Source organism: Acanthochromis polyacanthus, chromosome 9, assembly GCF_021347895.1.
Source record: "Acanthochromis polyacanthus isolate Apoly-LR-REF ecotype Palm Island chromosome 9, KAUST_Apoly_ChrSc, whole genome shotgun sequence".
Lineage (NCBI taxonomy): Eukaryota > Metazoa > Chordata > Actinopteri > Pomacentridae > Acanthochromis > Acanthochromis polyacanthus.
Genome location: NC_067121.1, coordinates 11,022,811 through 11,043,152, shown reverse-complemented (window position 1 = coordinate 11,043,152; position 20,342 = coordinate 11,022,811). Strand labels below are relative to the sequence as shown.

The 20,342-nt window shown below is 41.7% G+C and overlaps 1 protein-coding gene across 1 annotated transcript in view; it reads right to left on the bottom strand.

The window, feature by feature from the left end:
- lig1 (ligase I, DNA, ATP-dependent) overlaps positions 1–20,342 on the bottom strand; it is a 90,222-nt gene that overhangs the window by 56,860 nt on the left and 13,020 nt on the right. Inside the window, 5 exon segments of the mRNA XM_051953303.1 lie at positions 1,074–1,132; positions 2,757–2,813; positions 4,290–4,376; positions 10,899–11,007; positions 11,167–11,547. Of these exon segments, the coding sequence (XP_051809263.1) occupies positions 1,074–1,132; positions 2,757–2,813; positions 4,290–4,376; positions 10,899–11,007; positions 11,167–11,547 (693 nt within the window).

The window sequence follows — 20,342 nt, the reverse complement described above, 5'->3', positions numbered from 1 at the left end:
GACTGAACTGCCGCCACCTGGCTTGTGTGCATCTTTGCTTGTATGCGAGATGTTTCAGGAACATGAGAAAATGAAAATTGTAGCGTCCATCGATAAGTGGAGAGTTTAGTCTGTGACCAGTGTATAGAAGTTCTATCAGACAGCCTCCAGGAAGAGGTTAGTGATGAAATGAGTATATTTTCAGATTGAAATATTTCTTAAATATCAAGTTTCAATTTGAGGCTGTACAGTGGCTTGGTGGTTCGCGCTTTTGCCTTGCTGCTAGAAGGTCCCTGGTTCGCGTCCTAGACGTCCCGCCTTCATGGGATCTTTCTGCATGGAGTTTGCATGTTCTCTCTGTGCATGCGGGGGTTCTCTCCAGCTTCTACGGCTTCTTCCCACAGTCCAAAAAACAAGCTGAGGTTCATTTGTAACTCTAAATTGTCTGTAGGTGTGAATATGAGTGAGATTGTTTGTCTCTATATGTAGCCCTGCGATAGACTGGGTGTCCCTTGCCTTTGCACTAAGTCAGCTGGGATAGACTCCTGACCCCCATGAACCAAACGAGGATTAAGCGGCGTGTAGATAATGTTTAAATTTTTAAATGCAAGTTGGATTATTAGTTATGGCAATTCTGGATGAACTGAATGAACAAATGGATGAAAACATCCAAATTGTTTGCTGGGGTGAGCGACCGAGAAAGCTGGGAGCATCGATGAAAAAGAGACTGGAGCCCTGATAAACATGGGCCTCGCACACAAACACACTCTAAAACTTCACAAAGTGAACACACAGACACACTCACAGTCATACAAACACACTCACTGACAGTAATCAGAAATAAAGACAATACCACAGCGGCTCAGACACACAGGCATGAACAACAACAACACACCGACACAAATGTCATTGTAATCCCCACAGGTACACGCTCATACACCCACCAACAAAAACACACATCAATGAACAGACTTGTCTTCCCACTTTTATGTGCAACCTGGCTTCATCATCATCTCCTTGATAGAATGGCTGGCAGCCAGCTGCCTGTGTAGCTACATCAGCATGCATTATGGGAGAGATAAAATAGCATTTACCTGGAGAGAGCAGCAGCACGGAGCGGAGCAGGTTCGACAGCGTCTCGATGTTTCTCAGCCTAGGAAACGACAACGCGATTGCTTTGAGACATGGAAGAGTTAAAGAGTAAAACGGATTTTCAGGACATCCTGTAAATACTGAGAGGTGGGAAATGAGATTTGTCTGGGGGGTTTTAATCGGAAATGAGAGCTGGGGAGGCAGATGAACAGTTCATTTATGAAACACTATACATCGGGTCCAGATAATAATAGCTCATTGCCGGTGCATTTGTCATTCAATATCCCTAAAAGATAAAAAGAAAGTCTGTAAAGATGTTTTCAATTTGGCAGCAAGAGACTTGGGTTACAAAATATTATTTAAAAGTCATGATCTGATTTCCTCAAGCTCAGAATCCCATGACTTTCCCTCACTAAAACTGTATTTCTTCTGGCTTTCTAGTCATTTTTAACTCAAGAGCTGCAAAAGAAGTCATCATCACGGTTTCCTAAAGAGTTGCAGAGCATAAAAGCCGGGAAAAAATGTTAAGCATTACTAGAAGGTGACCTATTTGTAAAAATTTCTTCATGTTCCCTGCTTTACCCATAAAATTAATCCAATTTCCTCCCTTTCCCTGGCTGGAACACACTTCTCTAATTTTATTCCAGAAGTTCACAGCAGGTAGTCCGAGTGGTAATTTAGTAAAAATGGTTTGGTATGTGTATGTCCTTTGAATAAGTCGAAAACGCTTTCTCCCTAATGCTCTTTACCTCATTCTCGGATATATACCGTATTTTCACGACTATAAGGCGCACATAAAAGTCTTAGATTTTCTTCAAATTGTGCGGCGCGCCCTATGGTGCAGTGCGTCCTGTGTGTGTTGTTGTTGTTGTAAGGCGGACGTAGACCAGGTGGTTTTTTCCACGCATCACCATCGCTGTTGATCTGTGACTCTATGCGTGCCCATCTCACAGCCGATGTGAAAAAACAAGTGAAGCAAATGAACTCTGAGCTTGCTGTCATTCCGGGAGGCCTGACAAAGGAACTCCAACCGCTGGACATCGGTGTGAACCGGCCGTTCAAAGTAAGGCTGTGAGCGGCGTGGGAGCGATGGATAACCGATGGAGACCACAGTTTCACTAAGAGTGGAAGGCAGCGCCGGGCGAGTTACGCCACAATTTGCGAATGGATTGTAAATGCTTGGGCTAACGTGTCTGCTGGCACTGTTGTTCGAGCTTTCGCAAAAGCCGGCATCATTTCCGAGGCGCCGCACGGCACGGAAAGTGACTCTGACAGTGAAGAAAGTGAACCTGGCATGTTTGATGGAGGTTTAGCGCAGCTGTTCAATTCAGAAACAGAGGATGAGGACTTCCATGGGTTTGATTGATGACGATTACCGGTAAAAAAAATGTGAATACCAAACTCAGTTTTACTCCCGCTCTATTTTTAAATACGCACACTTGTATGCTTGTGTGTGTTGTTGTAAGGCCGACGTAGTAGAGGACACCATGAGAACGTTAAAGGGGGAAGTGTGGGCGTGGATTGTATATAAAACCCTCGCCATATAATCAGGTGCGCCTTATGTGTGTGTTAAATACAGTAATGGCACACATAACTGAGACTGCGCCTTTTGGTACAGTGCGCCTTTTGGTCGTGAAAATACGGTAAAAAAAAAAAAAACTTTTTCCTCCATATGGAGCTCTTACCTCCCAGAGTCCTCTTCAATCTTCTCAAAGGTGCGAGCCACCGCCAAGTATGGCACTCTGGAGAGTGATGAGCATGTAGTTAGCAGCCGAAGAATCAACGCTGACAGATTTTTACATTCACAGTGTTTAGCTGACTCAGCTGTTCAAAGCAGCGAGCAATTAGTGCAACAGTACAATAAGCTTTGATTTGATCAAAACTACATGAAAGCAGCAGCAAGAGACGACAAAGGTCAGAGCTGCCATGGTAGAAAAAGAGTGTCCTTTGACATGAGAATAACAAATCTGTTATGCTCCATATGGTGGGATAATAAAAAGGAAAAAAGTGTGTTTTTCGAGACAGCCTTTGTGAGCCACGGGAATTAAATGCTTTTCAAATATTCTGAAGAGCACAGACTTGGAAATAAATCAACTAACTATCAACATATCAACTTTAAAAAAAAAAATCTAAAATGGTTTCTGTTTGCAAAGGAGAAAGTCTGAGAGCTACAATGTTTATTCAATGTCAAAACTAAATCAATTAAAGCAGTAAACTCCACCTGTATGATAGTCAAAGCAGCTTAAAGCAATCAATAAACATTACTGTACACTGTATAGCAATTGACCCGGTCTAAGCTTGTATAAGCAGGATGGCTTGCACTGTGGCCTTGATGTAAAATTCCATGATTTTTCAATGATTTTCCATTACTTAGTGAGAGCACTCTTCTGGTCTGGAAAGTTTCCTCATGTATAACTCAGAGAGGTGCACAGGAAGAAAAAACACTGGCTGGCATCAACTTAAGATCGACCCACAAAATTCACTATTGCAATGACTGTCATCACTGCTGGGTGAAGAACTTGCATCTCCAATCTCGCCTGTTTCGAGGTTTGATTAGCTTTGTCTTTGACATCCATAAGTGGGAGTTAAAAGCAAATATCAGCAGAGAAAAAGACGAGCTGACGTTCAACTGTAGCTCCTGTCACATCAGAATCCAAAGCTTTACAATTACCCAGCACAGCATAATCCATAATAATCAATCACAGGGCATCTCATATGAGAAAGTCAACAGCACAGAGGCAGAATGTGATTTTTGTATTGACTGGAGGATCAAATACTCCTCCACAAGAGAAAAAAACTTAACTTCACGCCAGTAAAATTCAGAGGAAAAGATAAGAAATGTGCAAATGCCTGAGCTGAACAATGGCTGTATAGCCTTGTTGCTTAGAAGTTAAAATTTTTCAATTTTAAACAAAATTACTCATTTGGATCAAGAAATGTACTGAAGATTGAGATAATTAGATACTCCTCAAAGGGCTGTCTCAAAACTATATACAAACTGAATCATGACAGTCGATCACCGTGCATACATTCCCCCTCCTTGTGCTTCTTTCCTTCTTTACTTTTTAATGTCCAAGAGATGGGATTTGGTGGTTATGTGCAGAGAGGTTTTTATTTTAAAGACATTTCAAAAGGCAGCTCTGAGGCCTTGGGCTGACGTTTTTGCATTAGATGGATGAAATGAGTGGGCAGAGTGAGGATGAGTACGCTCCACTTACTTCTGGCCCTGCTTCCAACATGCGTGCTCCACAGGATGGTAGTTCGGTCTGGATGGATCGTAGTCCGTCTGTCCTGAGGTTGACTCACTAAAGAAAAACAAAAAAAGACAATGAGTTAAAAAAAGAAAGAGGAGAAAATTCATTTCTAACTGAACAATGTGACAGCTGTTACAGTTACTGAAGCCAACCCAGATTTCTTTGTAGACAGAAAGTCATGCATGCCATTACCATAACAATGAGCCACTTTGGAAGATATTTGGCAAGTTTTACTGGATATTTCACACTAAAAGAAGTTCAACTGCTGCAAAGTTCACATATTTAAGAACACATATTTAACACAAAAATGTTGCCCACATTAACTATACCATATAAAATTAATGCTTCCAAACACCACTGGAGCTTGAGTTTTACTGCAGCAACATGCAAGATGTGTTGAGTGATGCTTTTCCATAACAAGCATAATTGTGCAAATTCATCTACAGGGAGAGAAAGTACAGCTGTAAACCTTCTTTTGTATGCAACGCCCATTGCACTTCACTGTCGCACACGAGGCGGTGATAAAAAATAAATAGTTAGAAGGATGAAAAATGCATTTCCTCCTCGCCAGAGCTAAAAATAGTTTGTGGCTAGAATAGTTAACATGACCTCAAAAATGAGAAGGCAGTAATACGCCGCTGCAGCTGCTACTGGTTTATTTACATGATAGCACTGCGTTATGTAAGGCAGACTGAGATAATGTGGAGGTAATAAAAATGCGCACACAAACCGATTGGCCTAAAGCACTGCAGAGAGCACACTTTAGCAGAGGCTACATATCCAGCTTCTTTCCAACATGTCGAGATTTTTGATTTCAACCAAGTTTCAGACCCACAGATTTTTCATAAACACATCTATACAGACAAGGAAATTTTTTATTTTTTACATTTTTTTGTGCTGAGTTATTGGACTTTTTAAGATTAGCACTGTTTTTACTGATGTTTTATTTCTTTAGTTTGTGTATTCTAATGCTTTGTGGAGCACTTTGTAACCCCTGTTTTGAAGGTGTTATAGAAATAAAGTTTATAATTATTACTTGGCCAAGGAACGGCGGAGTTATGTGACGATTTATGTCTGTTAGTAACATTACTCAAAAACGGACTAACAGATTTGGAGGAAATTTTCAGGAAAGGTCAGAAACGACGCAAGGACCAAGTGATGAGGCCTATCGTCTGGATCCACAGATGTGTTAAAGATTTCCATATCATTGCAAGACAGTGCCACGCCGTCACTATGACTACAAGTGAACACTACGTCAGCTGCCTGCTGACGATCACATGATTGTGATCCTACTACAAATCCACTGCTACAGACTGATCCATCGGAAATGATACAAGGAACAAGTGATTAAATTGTTTCATGCTGCCTGCTACATATTTAAGTCACGGGCTTCGGTATCTGTACATAACGTACACACGCCTGTGCTCACTATTCAGTAGGGTTGGCCCGAATAGTGTTTTCTGGCCTCCGAATATTCGGGCCCTATCAAAGACGAATATCCGGATATTCGTTCCGCCCCGTAACATCCGACGGGGGTGGGGGGGTGGATGCGGCAGCGCGGAGACAGCCCAAATGTTCAGATCCGTTCTTGTGGTTCGTGCGGCGGCATGGCAGTGGCGGCGGAGACGGCCCGAATAGTCGGATCCGTTCGTCTGGTCTCCCGGGTCCACATTTTGCCCTCGTTTAGAATTTAGTTAAACTGAAGAATTCCCAAACACCGGTCTTCAGCATCTTGTCTTCTGTTTATGCAACGAAGTGAAGCGTGACGTCTGAGTCGGCAGCCACCCGGCCAATCTGGTGGTGTTCACAAACACGAACGGAGGAGCCGAAATGAGCCGAAGAACACGGTGGGATGAGCCAAAGTGGGCCGAAGGCGCAGGGAAGAGATGAGCGCCGAATATTTTCGTCTGGGGGGAAGGAGGGGGTGATCACATCGACATATGTGTATATGTTACAGACATATGTGTATATGTTATAGACATATGTGTATATGTTTATGTGATCACACGAGGAGATGAGCCGATGTGGGCCGAAGGCGGAGGGAAGACAGTAACACTGCATATTCTTTCTGCCAGGTGACGTCCGATGGCGGGGCGGGGGGGGGGGAAGAATATTCGGATACCAAAATTAATATCCGGATAGTGCTGTAGCGAACGAATATTCGGATATTCGGGTCCAGCCCTACTATTCAGTGATCCCTTGTGAATGGAGGCATCCTGGAAGAAAGCACTCCCACCAGGACAGGAATATTTCATCATCTCAGAACAATTTTGAACTAATTTGCTTTCCTTACTTCTGAGGAACTAAGTAGAGGGACAAAGTTGACTCAAACAACATCAGAAAAGATAAACGAACAGCATGCCCTCAATGACAGAGTTAAACGTTCAGGTTTCTCCTTTTATGTGTCTGTATCTGTACATTCAAATACGCAGTGTATACACTAGATGATGGATTTTCTTCTTTCAAATAAAAAGAAAGTTCTTTTTTTAAGTATAACAAAGGGTCAAAAATACCTTATCGCACAGTGCTAAGAAAACTGTCCTGAATTTTGACGTCTATCAAAAACTGATAAGTTGTACTTTAGTTCATGAACCTTTAATCATCTGAAGTTTTGAGCAGGTTTTCACATGTTTGTTATCTTTAAAAACAATGCAAAAATTACAGAGTTAGAAAGATTAAAACCAGAAAGAATTTTCAAAGTTCCAACAGTCAGTGAATGAATCATGTCTGACTTGCAGTAAACCATTTGCACAAATCACATTCTGTGAAAAAAGAAAAATTCTGCGTTCCTCGGCACAACCAGGAAGCCACTAGTGACTCAGCTGCGACCACTTGCTGCATGACAAAAACGCTGAGACTTTTTGGCTGAACTGCAGGCTATGTTTACACAAAGCAAACAGACAATTATATACCAAATTTACAGAAAGAAAATGGAAAAATATGTGTAGTACGTGGCACCTGTTTTCTCCGGGTATTGGTCATCCCTGTGGGCACTTAGAAAAATTGCTGTGCATGTTGAATCCTGGTTTTTTATTACTTTTGTAAAATAAATAATCCCAGAAATTAAATTTGCATGTCATTTTTGGTGATTTATAGCATTATTACTTTTGTTATGCTGCACAAAAGACAGTTTTGAGTTCTCTTTACTTCTACTGGTGTTTGTGCTGTTTCCACAGAGGAGCAGGACTCTTTATTGCAGTGAAAAATGAGCCAACAGTGAGTAATATTGTAACAGGAGCAAAGAAAAGCCCACAGACTGCTTGTGGTTCAGCGGGTTAATGGCCAGAGTGAATCCAGAGTGAGTGAAAATGTGACAGGAACAAATAAAAACAAGCACAAAAGCTGCTTTTGTAGTTGAGAGGGTTCAACAAACGAAGTGAAATCTTTCCTGAATGCTCAGATAATCAATGGCTGTGTCCCAAATGGCATACCAACGTACTACTCATACTAAGTGTAACGTCAAAATAAGTATGTAGTGCGTTCACATTAGATAGTATGAAAAGATTGAGTACGCGAGAAATACCCCGATGTATACTATTTCCGGAAAATTTTTAAGTATGCGCGGTGACCACACTAGTCATACTCAACCGCCCCATAATGCTTTGCGAGCTACCCACCGAAATGGAAGCCTCCGCGGGATCTGTGGCTGGACCGGGGCGATTTTTGTTTTATTTTATGTGGTTAAGTAGTCATCCTAATCACCCCACAGATTTGAGAAATAGGTGTTTTCTGATCAACGTTTTAAATTTGTCAGACGCCTCACAACGTGCTACTGAATGCTAGCAGCTAGTTGCAGCAGCTCGCTTTGCATACAGAACAAGTAGCAGCTACCTCCAGTAGCCTGCAGCTACAATTGAAACGATTCGCATAATCTGGCTAATAACTGCATGAGGAGTGCCGGCTTGAAATTGCCACATTAGTTATGCGACTGTTTGTTAGCGTAAAATCGATCATTCAGCCGAGATATTTGATAGCCGTACTTCCGGTTTTTGTCGTCGGAGGTTTGAAATGCATTATGGGAAACGTAGTAGTATACTACAGTGTGAACGGTTGGCATTCTAATCATACTTATAGTACGTAGTATACAGTATATACTCATTGAGAATGTAGTATGTAGTACGTTAGTATGCCATTTCGGACACAGCCAATGGCTGACACATACTCTATGGATTAAGACTGTTTTTAAGAAGTGTTGTCTGCTGTGCAATGATTAGTTTATAAAGAGGCTGTAAGGCCTAACTGACTGCTGGACAACAGGATGGGTTTCTGGAAGGAAGGCACGAGTCATCAGTGTCCAGTAAGTGAGAAAATTAAATTTGTGTTTAGGTAATGGAATATTAGCCAGTAATTACGGCAGATAATGCAGAGCATGGTCCGCATTAGGAAACCCCATTTAAACCCAGTCCTGAGTGATGATTTTTCCTCTCGCCTCGTCTCGTCTGGTTTCCTCTCGTCTCTCTGTCGCAAACAGTTTACACGAAGACAACGCTGACACACACACTTTCAACTGAGAATGGCTTCAGAGGCCACAGCTGAGACTGTGGGTTAGAGTTTATTGCAGTCCATGTTTGTTATCCGCAAAATCTGTCCATTAGGGGGACAGTATGAGCAATTTACAAAACATCTGTTCAACGAGCACAACACAATAAACTTATAAGAATGAGTGTGTGTCCTCATGGTTGTCACTTCAAAGCTCCCTCGTCACTCACAACACTGCTATGGTTCACATTTCAGCTGGTTATGCTTAAATATTATCGACAAGTTAAAAAAACAAACACTTGAGTCAGATTAGCTATGTGGAAATTCTGAGGCTCAGACAAGCACTGGGAAGCAGATAAAATGATAATCTCAAAGAAAATCTGAAAAAATATAAAGTATAGTAGCTATCTTTTAGTGTAGATGAAATTTTCCTGTTATTTGTAGCTTTTTCTTGGTGAAAAAGGTTTGTCTGTCTCAGAATATCTACATTTTTCATTTTCGCTTTTATCAGCATTAGACACGACACGCAGATCATTATCACTTAACATAAACGCCACTGAAATTCCCCTTCACTCGAGTTTCTGATTTGTCAGAAGTGTCTGCGATCTCATTTGCCACATTCCAAGGCAAAAGAGCTATTTAAACTGTAATGAGCTTGTTTTAATATCTTCAGAGAGCAATTCCACCTTTTGTGGCTAAAACTAAAAGTCTCGACTGAGATTTGAGTTTTTAGCTGCAAAACAGAGATGATATTGCTCATTTGCTCAGTACTCGATTTTTCTTCTTCTCCCTTTCCTTTTGAAGTTAAACTACATGAAGCAACAGTGTTTCTCTTTTCGTCAATACCATTTTAGTTAAGTTTGAATAAAACTCTAAATGGATGAAACCGATTAGGCTTGTTCCCACATTGTAGCTTGATGGCGAAAGCAGCAAATTAACGTAACCATGTAGTTAAGTAATTAATGTTGAAAATAAAGGAAACTATTCTCATAGCTTCCCTATTCTGTCTCCACAGTGTCAGTTAAGGTCAATTCATGGTTCTGGCCTCCCTGTGCGCTAATCAATGCAACTTCACACAATTTCCCTGCTTATTATGCTACATACACAAATCGCTTCAAGAAAACCCAAGCCGGGATGCTGACTGTGGAAAACTCAACAATTTTGTTGAGAACCAGTTTGGCTTCTTCATTAATAATGATTGAATGATGTCAAATTTGCTGTTCTTCTCAGATTTGCTCATCTTTCAATGATCTGTCACTTCTACTGCCCTCTTAGGCCCACATCCCAAAGTATTATTAGGTATTGTTTTGCTGTTTCAGGATAATCTGCAGCTGCCGAAAGCTGTTAGCGTAGCCATAGCCACTGTGAACAGAGCAAATTTCAAGTTTTGTGGCCCTGACTGTGCTTCTTCTTGAGTTTTTGTTTAGCTCGAGGGATCAGTGAGAGCAGGTTGTTAAAATTTAACTTACTTTAGAAATATATTACGTTACTCCAGCTAGCGATAGCCAGAACCCTGACAGCTAGCCTCTTAGGAATAGTCTTAACGTGGCACAGTCAGCAAAATAGGTTCCAGCTGCCATGAAATTATTTGAGAAAGTGGCCATGATTGCGTAAAATTGTGGTGTTTCTTACAACTTCAGCAACATGTGCTACTTCACCTTCATCACACAGCTTTGCTAACTCACCAGAGCTGCTCCGCTCTGCTAAGGTGATTGACTGTCCCTGGATGTAAACAGCAGCTTTCAGTCTTGATTGGCTCTTACTTGTGAGGTGTAACCAATCAGATAGAGTTGTGGGTGGGACATTGCTTTAGAGTGACAACAGAGGAGGCGGCTGCATTTAAATAATTTTAGCAATAATCTGTTAATAAAAATGACAATGTCGACTGGCACATATGAGTCCATTTGGCCACAAATTTGGGGCAAGTATCTGCAAAGAGTCATATGATATTAAAGGAGTCAGAGGTCAAGTTCAGCTAAACAGCACAGCCTGTGGTTGAGTTCAGTATCGGACAGATGTGCAGAAAAGCTTACATACAGGTAAAGCTCCATCCATCCTGAGCTACCTCCATGTTTCTGCTGTGCCTCATCTTACCCTTTGGTGTCTTTGCTCTCCTCCTCTGAACTCTTCCTCTCTGCACTCGCCTTCTTCTCCCCCTCATTCTTCTCTGCTTTCTCTGTCTTCACTGCCGCTTTTCTGGGAGCTATTGAAAGAAATAAAGAAATAAAATTAGAGAAGGTGAGGGTGGAGCAGGGGTTGTGGCAGGGAAATATTTTGCTGTCTCCCTCAACTGATAAAACCATAGCACATTTACAGACACTTTTTTTTATGCAAGCGCAGAGCTATGCAAATTCCTCCTCACCAAAGAAACTGCTGATGGGTGCTTTCTTGGCCGCTTCCTTATCTTTTTGCTCTTTTGCTTCTTTCTGCTTTTTCGCCGTTGGACTTTTTGAGCTCCCTTCTCTGTCTCGCTTGTCCTTTTCAACCACTTCCTTCTTGGCAGCACCGGACCCTTTCTCATCATCCGTCTTCTCCTTTGCTTCATTTTTCTTTTCCGCCCCCTCAGCTTTCTTTTCTTTCTCATCAGAGCTCTTTTTCTCCACCTGCTCCTCCTCCTCCTTGGCCTTGTCTCCTTCCTCTTTCTTCTTGTTCTCCACCTCTTCATCTGGGCTGTTAGCCTCGGCCACTGCCTTTTCAACCCTTTCTTCCTTTGCTCCCTCCTCCATGGGTTCATCGGTGTTCCCTACACAGGGTGAGACACAAAGGGAGTGGAGTCACTGAAGAGATAAATGCCACCGGGTTAACTGAGGGCAACCCAGCTTTTTTTTTTTGAGGCCCGTGTTTGAACACAGTTTAAACATAGCAGCTTTCCTCAATAAATGCCGCAGGTTATATTTCTGAGGTTTTCCTTTTCACCTGAGAGTGTTGGGTAAGAGAGAAATGACTATTGACAAACTTGCAGCACAGAGTCCCAGCAGACAGAGCTGGGGTCACGATACCGGCTGGCTGACGAGCCAGACATGAAACTTTAATTTCCTTATCCAAACACTGAAATAAGGTGGACTGGACTGCTTTATCCAAGAGTCATGTTTGTTATTTCGTCAGACATTTCTTTTAAACAAAAGAAACAGGGCCCAATTCCTCGTTTGTTATGCCACTTAAAGAAAGATCAGGTTGAGATGCTGACTGTGGAAAACTCAATAATTTTGAAGTTGCTGCCGGCTTTCACACACTCATTATTCTCTAGGATTTTGCTTTGAAAGAGAGATCATGTCCAAGCACAGACAAAGAGATTAAGAAAAGCCAAAAAGGCAGCAGTGGATGGTGTAAATTTCCCGGTATGTTTTTCACAGACGGTAAAATTATGGATCCCAGTCAGAGATTCCCACGAGCGCCGTCTGACAACCAAACAGCTGACTATTCATTTAGGCTCCGACCTGTTACCTTATCATATGAATGTTTGATTCTAATGCATTTGTGATTCGGTATCCACATACATACTTTATGGCCACTGACCTCCGCTTCAAAACACCGCGAACACGATAACAGAAAACCGTCGGTAGTGCCCTGCCGAGTCGAGAGCGTATTCGGTATTTGAGAAATATCAGCGGAATAATTGATGACAAAAACCTCTGAACTGCAAAACCTGAAAGTAAGTTTGAAGAAAAACTTAAAATTATGCCATTCATCACAGACAGAAATTAGAACGCAAAAAGTTGTCCAATTTTTAACTGTCCAACTGTCTCCAAACCTGAAGAACTTCAGGCACATCTAGATCTAAATGCTGATATTTTATTGACATTTTATTCTAGGGATCCCACTTAATAAGTTGCCAAAATTGAACAGCTTGCTCTAACAAGATTCTCTAATAAAACAAAAAAAGTCTGTGCCCCTCCGTGCAAGTGTAAAGCCATTATCAGCTGTACTGTGAGCGACAGTGGCAAGACAAAAATTCAAAGACTTTTTGGCTGAACTGCAGGCAGTGTTTACCCAGAGCAGATAAAAGACAAATAGAAACGAATTGGAAAGGTAAGTAGTAAATTATCTCAAATGTATAGATGCTAGTTTTTTTTTCTTTCAATTTTTGGAAATAAAGAAATTCAACTTTCATGTTTTATTTGTTTGATCGATTTATAGTTGCATAATTGTGTCATACTGCACACATAGAGGAAACAGGTCCTTAAAAAGCAAAGAAATGCCCAGAAACTGCTGGTAGTTCAGAGAGTAAAGTATTGTATTAATTGCACGGACGAGAAAAAGTAGATGGACTACTTTAAGAAAGTATTATAATAGCTATCCTACCGATGTATGTGACCTAAACCTCACAAGAAACCTCCTTACCCCCTAAAGTAATGCATTACATGTTTGCAATCATTAAAAAGGCAATAATTAAGAGTATATACAGTGTATATGGTGGCATTGCAGCATCAGAATGTGCAAGACGACACCTAATTTTCTGAAGACATCAAACAAAAGAGAAAAGGAGTAAAACCTCTTACAGTTATATAACTAACGGGCTGGGCTCATCCTTTTTTTTTTTTAATATTTTATTTATAGTTTGTTTTCAGTTTAGTAACACACAAAACAACATACAAACAGAACACCCAACAGCTGCCAGTTCAGTAGAAAGAAAAAGTAATAATAGTAATAATAAATAAGATAAAAGTAAGTCTTCACATATAAACATATATAAACACACATGTGGAAATATAAAAAGGGATACAAAGGTTAGTCAGTCCAGGCTATAATCAGGGAAAGCTGGGGTCAGCCAGGAGGCCGGGAGACCCATGTGACTGTAGAGCGAGAGAGGCGTGGGAGGATCATGTCCACGTAAATCAAAGATAAATAGTCAATTCCTGATATGTTCCATGAAAGGGCCCCAGATCTTGTAGAACATAGGCTGGGCTCCAGCCAAGTTGTAACGTACTTCCTCAAGGTAGATGCATGAAACCATGTCATTTAACCACCTTATAAAACAAGGGGGTGAGGGTGACTTCCACTCCCGCAATATGACACGTTTTGCAACAACCAGACCAAACGCGAGTGCCTTTTGGAATACTTTTGGAAGAGACAAGGTATGTTCAGAACAGTTAAGAATCACCAATAAACCATCAGGGAGCAGTTGTCTGTTATATACAACACTATAAAAATTAAAAATACTATCCCAAAAAGTCCTAAGCACAGGGCAGGCCCAAAAAAGATGACCAAGGGTCCCATTGGCGGATTTGCATCTATCACAGGTGGGAGATACAGTGGGAAATATGCTATTCAGTTTGGTCTTAGAAAAATGAAGGCGATGAATGACTTTAAATTGGATGAGTTGAAGTCGAGCATTGATGGAGCAATTCTTCACCCTGCTTAAGGCAGCCGACCACAGCTCGTCCGAGATGTCTTCACCGATGTCATTAATCCAAGCCTCTTTAGTATGAGAGGAGGGGGCTTCAGGACGAAAAAGGTCAACAAAATGGGAGATTAAATGTTTTGAAGTTGGGGATTTAGTCAGGAGTACATAGAAGTTATGTTGGCTGGGCATAGATTCAAGTTGATGGAAGGATTGTTTAACATAATCTCTAATTTGGAAGTACCGGAATAAATGGCTGGGTGGGAGATCAAATTTGGCTTGTAGTTGAGTAAATGAAGCAAATTGATTATCAACATAAAGATCTGCAATGATGGATAAGCCCTTATCCGACCAGCATGTAAACACTCCGTCCAGCAAGCCAGGTTTGAAACACAAATTCCAACATATTGGAGCATAGATGGAAAGATCCTTGAGACCCAGCACACACCTAATTTGTTTAAGGATTCTGTATGAGTTACGCAAAACAAAATTATCTTTAAACAGTCTGGTAGACAGATTTAGATTCGAGAATAAAATGGCTGACAAGGAGGCTCCAGTAAGAGACAGGACAGCGCGGGATTCGATCTCAGGCCAGCGGGGACAGAGGGAACTCCCCTGGGAGGACGATGCCACTGTATAATTCCAGAAGACCCAAGCTCTGGCGTTACAGGCCCAGTAATAATGACGAAAGTTTGGTAGGCCGAGGCCGCCATCGGACGTGGGTTTCTGCAAATGCAATTTGGAAATACGAGGTGGCTTGTTGTCCCAGATAAAGGGGATAATGATAGAATCTATCAGCTTAAAAAAAGCAGCTGTAAGAAATATAGGAACATTTTGGAATATATGGAGAAACTTAGGGAGTACTACCATCTTAATAACATTAACGCGACCAATTAGAGAAATGGGGAGGAGTTTCCATTTATCTATCATTATCTTAAGCTTGTCGATCATGACAGTATAATTTAGTTTAAACAGAAGCTTAGGATTCCTAGGAATATTAATCCCCAAATATTTAAAGTGGTCAGTGGTGGTTTTAAAAGGCAAACTGTCAAGAAAACTGGAGTCGAGACCATCGGAGAGGGGCATAAGTATACTTTTATCCCAATTAATAGTAAACCCAGAGAGCCGGCCAAATTTTTGAATGAGGTCCAGAAAAGAGGGGAGGGACGACCTTACATCCGACAAAGTCAGTATCACGTCATCTGCGTACAGGCCAACAGTGCATTCAATTATGCCACACTTTAATCCAGCAATTAAGGGACTGGCTCTGATGGAAATAGCCAGAGGCTCAAGGGCCAGGGCGAAAAGCATAGGGGAGAGGCAGCATCCCTGTCTAGTACCGCGTTGCAACAGAAAAGGGGCAGAGCGATCATGATTAGTCAATACCGAAGATTTAGGAGAGGCATAAAGCATTTTTAGAAGTGACATAAATTTAGGGCCAAAGCCAAATTTTGCGAGAGTAGCAAACATATATCTCCACTCGATCTGGTCGAATGCCTGTTGTGCATCCAAAGAAATAACAACAGAGTTAGGTGGGTTGGTTGTGGACATAATGTTTAGTAAACGCCGGGTGTTGGAGAAAGAGAGTCTATCTGGGATAAAACCCGTTTGATCGGGATGAATCAGTGAGCCAATGTGTTTGTTAAGTCGATTTGTGAGAACTTTTGCGATGATCTTTTGATCACAATTTAGCAAGCTTAAGGGACGATAAGATGAAACGTCAGTGCTATCTCTATCCTTTTTCAAAAGAAGACAGATATGAGCGTCATAAAGGGTATTTGGGAAGATGCCGGATTTTATTGAATGGGTTAACATACGGTATAGAAGAGGGGCAACAGTGTTTATATGGGCTTTGTAGAATTCTATAGCAAACCCATCGGGGCCACAAGCCTTACAGTTAGGGAAGGAGCGAATAGCGATTTTAATTTCCTCTAGTGTGATGTCAGAATCCAGATCACGCCTAGCTGGTTCACTAAGAGATGGAATTTTCAAAGCATGGAGGAAATCTTCGATAGCTGCATCAGTGGCTGTACATTTAGAGGTATACAATTGACTGTAAAATTCAAGGAATCTATCGTTTATTCGTTTGGGCTCGATAATTAGTGCCCCAGTTGTGGCAGTAATTTTATGTATTGCTCTGTCCGCTTGAACACCTTTCAGCTGCCTTGCGAGTAATCTATCCGGTTTGTCACCCAGCTCGAAATGTTTTTGCTTGAGCTTGCGGATGTAGTTCCCAACCTGCTCACCAAGAATACGATTGTACTCCAATCTAATTGACAGCATCTCATTGAGAGTTTCCCCAGAATTGTCTGCACGGTAGGATTCCTACAACTGAGACAACTTAGCCTCTACATTAGCCAAACGCGTCTTCCTGGCCCTTTTAGCTGATGCCTGGAAGGAAATAATGTGGCCCCTAAGTACGGCCTTAAAGGACTCCCAAAGGACCGAATCTGAGACAGCACCGTTATCATTAAAAAGAAGGAAATCTTCTATTTTCAATGATATGTACTGACTAAAGGAGTTATCTGAGTTTAGAGAAGGGTTAAATTTCCAATTGTAATGTGGTGGGTTTAAATTAAAATTGATATCAATTGTTAGGGGGGCATGATCCGATATTAAAATACTATGGTATGTTGAGGTAACTGTTTTAGAGATCAATCTGGAGTCAATTAGGAAATAATCAATCCTAGAAAAGGTACCATGCACAGGGGAGAAAAAGGAGTACTGTCTATCGAGAGGGTGCTGGAGCCTCCAAACGTCAGCCAGATTCAGCGAATTTACGAGGTTGTTAAGGACTGGAACAGATTTGAAGGATGGGGCGGTTTTAAGGGAGGACCTGTCCAGCTGAGGATCGAGACAGCAATTAAAATCCCCACCAACTATGATGTTGTAATTGTTGTAATCAGCAAGCAGATCAAGAACTTTGCGGAAAAAATCTGGACAGTCAAAATTAGGGGCATAAATATTAAGTAGGGCAAGTGGTGTTGAATTAATGGATCCAGTGACCAATAAGTATCTCCCACCTGGGTCCGTGACCACAGAGTTAAACAGAAACGGAACAGTTTTGCGGATGAGGATAGCGACCCCTCTGGCTTTTGAGGTAAAGGTAGACTGATACACCTGAGAAACCCATACAGATCTTAAACGTCTCTGTTCAATTGGCTGGATGTGGGTCTCCTGCAAAAAAACAACATCAGATGACAAAGACTTTAGATGAGAAAATACTTTACCCCTTTTGAGGGCCTTCCCAAGACCTCTACAGTTCCAAGTGGCAAACGTAATGTGGCTCATCCCTGATCACAGCAAAATAGAATTCTGTATTCATGCAACTTGCACATAGAGAGTAAGGACTGACATAGGACTGGTAATGAACTGGCAGCAAACACACAGAAACAATAAAACATCCCCCCCAAAAAAACACGCCGCAAAAAAAGAACAATGCGGCAAATCCTAAATGCTAGCATGGAGGCTGCTGGGTAACAGAGCCTGCAAACTACAGACTAGAGAAAAAAAAACTACTAGTCCATCAGCCCCGTCTGCACCTCCAAAATGCAAAGGTTGTACTAAATTACAAAGTTACAAAAATAACTGCACCAAAATGTGCTTAAGCACGCAAGCACGAGTCTCAAATAGAGAATGAAGTGGTGTATGTAACCAAACAAGGGATAAGGTGGTCTATAGGATAAACAGAAACAAGGCACTCAAATGATAAGGGTTACTGATCCATATTAACTAAACTGAGGCAAAACCACCTGCTTGCGTGCCCCACTTACACTCAAAAATGATGAAAAGTCAAATATTAACAAATTAAGTTCACTTTGAGTGCATGTGATCGTATACAATGTAAACACACGAAGTATTATAAACGTGCTTCTACAGTGTGAAGACTAATGCCACACTCCGATAAATATCAAGAGTCACCTGGTCTCAGTCAGTGTATCAGCAAACCGTTCGGCTTCAGCAGGAGAAGTGAAAGTGCTCATTTTGTTGTTATGTGTTACTTGGAGCTTAGCTGGAAACCGTAGGGAACACTTGGCACCGGCGTCGATCAGACGCTTCCTCACGGTATTAAAAGACTGCCGTTGGGCCACGACCTCGGCGGTGTAGTCGGGAAATATGTAGACTCTCTCTCCGTGGTAGCTTAGTGGAGCCATTTGCCTGCTGAGTCGGAAGATGCTGGTGTGGATGCTGTCGTTGTGGACTCTGGCGATGATGACCCGTGGCCGCTCATTAGCGAGTGGTTTGGACCTCAGGCTGCGGTGGGCTCGATCAATCTTGACGGGTTTTGAGAAGTTGTCATGGCCAAGCAGTTCAGGAATCAAACGTGAGACAAACTCGCTGGGACAAGAGCCCTCCAACCCCTCTTTAACGCCCACGATACGGATGTTAAGCCTGCGAGAGCGGCCCTCCAGGTCGTTCACCTTAGCTTTCAGTAGACTGTTAGCATCCTGCAGCTCCTTGCATGTAGCCTCCAGCGTTGTGATGCGGTTGTCGGCTGACGATAGGGCCCCGTCCACATCATTCAGTCGTTGCTCAGTCTCACGGTGTCCCTTTTGAAGAGCAGAGAGACACGACTCAATAGAGTCGAAGCGTCCCTCCATTGACTTCTTTAAGTCCTCCACAAGCGAGGTAACTTTAGACACCTCGAGGCCCTGTTTTGCAATGGCGGCTAGTATAGCATCGTTGCCCGCGGCTTCCTTGCATGATGGGGAAGGCGTCTTAGATGCTTCGTCTTTCCGTGGCATAATGTAAAACTATAATCGACAGCTTACCAAGCAGCTTACACGTCCAAGAAACAGAAAAAACGTGGACTGATGCAGTAATAAAATGATAAAATGGAGGTAACAGCACGGAGCTACGGCGAAACACTTCTACTCCATTACAACTCACGAGCGCCCCCCCGCTGGGCTCATCCTTTGAGTGGAGTTTTTACAGATAGATTAAATCATAATTGCTCGACTGTCTTTAATCCTCTGGAACTCAGCTTTTATTCAGTTTTCCCTCTCTTTTTTTGCAGGTTTATGGCATCGTCACTGCATGTATTTGTGTCATTATACCATCATTTTCTGCATAAAAAGATAAAGAAATTTACGATTAGGGGTGCAAATGGAGATTATTGTCATTACTCCATTAATCAACTAATTATATTTCTTTTTAGCCAAAATGCATGTCACAGTTTACCAGAGCCCAAGGTCACGGCCACAAATTGCTTGTTTTGTCAGAACAGTTATATCCAATTCCTGATTTATCACAGAGAAAAGCAGCAAACGCTCATATCTGAGAGGCTGGAACCAAAGAACGTTTGGCACTTTTGCTTGGCAATTAACATCTGATGACTTATCAAAGTTGGTGGCAATTATGTAGTTTTTGATCAACTAATCAATTTGTCAATTACAATTCGTGCATGCAACAAATCTCTGAGAATGAATTGTTGGAGGAGACTGTGAGTGTTGCAGCGATAAAGAAACAAGAACAAACTAAAATACTGGCTTTGTTTTCCATATCTGAATTTGGAAATATTAAAGCACCCATATTATGCACATTTATAGACTTCTTACTTTATTTTTTGGGACCGAATAGAATAAGTTTATATGCTTTAATGTTCAGAAAAACTCGTTGTTTTTCCCCACCATGATCATCAGCTACAATTTTTCTTTTCACCTTCATTTCACCTTTCATTTTAGCTACTGTTTCTTTAAAAACAAAGTTTGCTGTGATTATTCAGCTGGCCAGACACAGCAAGACAATTTTGGTTATATATTATAACCCCAGATTCATGAATTTAGGGATGTATCCTGCGCAGAAGCAGCTCCAGTAAGGAAATAACTGCGAGGAACCTGCTCATTCATACACCAATGGGTTACAAAATGGTGTCAATAAGTAACAGAAAAAAAGCCCTGCAAAAAAACAAGGCATTTCAGACCTGGTGTTTGCAGTGAACTTCACGTTTAATGGTGATGTTAGAGCAAAGTCTGTGAATTCAAGAAGACTTGGAGAGAAAATTGTGCTTGTTGCAGTGTTTCCTCTCCCATATGACCGACGAGGCGGGCCGCCTCGCTGGTATAGGCCACCGCCTCATTACAATTTTGCCGACATTGCCGCCTCACTGGTCCGCACCAAAAAAAAAAAAGTAATGCTAAATATTAGAAAGCATTGACACATAAGTGGGTATATTCTCCGGTGAAATCAACAAGTCA